This window comes from Leptinotarsa decemlineata, unplaced genomic scaffold (genome assembly GCF_025532065.1).
Source record: "Leptinotarsa decemlineata unplaced genomic scaffold, Ldec_3_MD MMD2_tig00027543_RagTag, whole genome shotgun sequence".
NCBI classification, from domain to species: domain Eukaryota; kingdom Metazoa; phylum Arthropoda; class Insecta; order Coleoptera; family Chrysomelidae; genus Leptinotarsa; species Leptinotarsa decemlineata.
The window spans coordinates 137,501-138,966 of NW_027412721.1; the positions used below are offsets into that span (position 1 = coordinate 137,501).

Consider the following 1,466-nt stretch of genomic DNA (forward strand, 5'->3'; position numbering starts at 1 on the left):
ATTACTTGTGCGAATTCAACTGTCGATAGAAATAGAAAATGAAGAAAAAAAAATCGGACTTTTTCATAACGAAAATCCACATATATAAATTACACGCCAGGGTAGAGTATCGAATACGAATTCTTTTCAAATATAAATTGTGGTTCTGAAAAGAACCGTTTTTTCTTTCATTACTTCGTCGTACTATTCGATTTTATTAAGCACGTTCTCCGCGGATTCGTCTAGCCAATTGAATATCCTTTGGCATAATAGTAACACGCTTAGCGTGTATAGCGCACAAGTTGGTATCTTCGAAAAGGCCTACCAGATATGCTTCGCTAGCCTCTTGTAGAGCCATAACGGCTGAACTTTGGAATCGCAAATCAGTTTTAAAATCTTGGGCGATTTCTCTTACTAATCTCTGGAATGGTAGTTTTCGGATTAATAATTCCGTACTTTTTTGGTAACGACGAATCTCTCGAAGAGCGACAGTACCGGGTCTGTATCTGTGAGGTTTCTTAACTCCTCCAGTAGCGGGTGCGCTTTTTCGGGCGGCTTTAGTAGCCAACTGCTTTCTAGGGGCTTTACCTCCGGTAGATTTGCGAGCTGTTTGCTTTGTACGAGCCATCGTATACGAATAGTTCCTCAGTCGAACGACAAATACTGATTAGTGAGCCTTCACGATCGGTCGTTAACAGTTTTATTCAGGTATAAGGATAGGGAACTTCTACCATTGGTTGAATCGAAGAAAGTGGGCGTGTCCCCCCAAAAACAAGACAAAACCAGCTTTCTGTTACCAACGTCCAATAATTCAGTATATGTATCGCGAAGATTAGCGAATCAGAGAAGGCGAAGGGAAGGATAGCTAGTAGGCGGAGCCTACGCGCGCGCGCCGCGTAGGGATAAATATAGACGGCTTCGCGGGTTAGAGCAGCTGAGTCTGACTCTGAGCGTTGTAAAGTAATCATCGAGCGTTTTTGGACGATCTGAATTATTGGAAGTTGGCTAATTATAGTTTTTGGAATTGTAAAGGAGTCTTCGGCAGTAGTTTCTTTATACGGAGATTAGGGAAGTAAAAAACAAACACCCCAAATTACTTCCCGAAGTGAATTCGATATAGATAGCTGCCCAAATTGCCTTTTTCAAGGCAACAACACTACTGGAGTTTTCCAAAGAGGAGTTTTCCCAGGAGTTTGGACGTCCACCTATATAAATACATATAGATATATACCGAGGTGTGCATATACATCCCCATTATTGTACCAAGGAGATTTCCAGGATAATAAAATACCAACGGTGTCTCCCAGGAGCTGTGAACCGACTCTAAACTGAACTTGTTAGTTCAAATTTGTCCTTTTTAGGACTACCTTATAAAAAGAATTCGAAATCTGCTACTTCGGCGTCACGCCGCACCGAGGGACCCACTAGCCGGCCTTCTTGGACGTATTTGGCCTACCCAGGCTTGAATACATCGGAGGGTACGCCGA

General features: G+C 42.5%; 1 protein-coding gene across 1 annotated transcript; it reads right to left on the bottom strand.

The window, feature by feature from the left end:
- Positions 1-181: 181 nt before the first annotated feature.
- LOC141486952 (histone H3) lies at positions 182-1,041 on the bottom strand. Its single transcript, XM_074185567.1, has one exon. The coding sequence runs from the start codon at positions 605-607 to the stop codon at positions 197-199; it is 411 nt and encodes a 136-aa protein (XP_074041668.1). The 5' UTR covers positions 608-1,041; the 3' UTR covers positions 182-196.
- Positions 1,042-1,466: the final 425 nt, after the last annotated feature.

Excerpts from the sequence above, each read along its gene's own strand:
- LOC141486952 (XM_074185567.1), bottom strand. The coding sequence starts at position 607 with ATGGCTCGTACAAAGCAAACAGCTCGCAAATCTACCGGAGGTAAAGCC.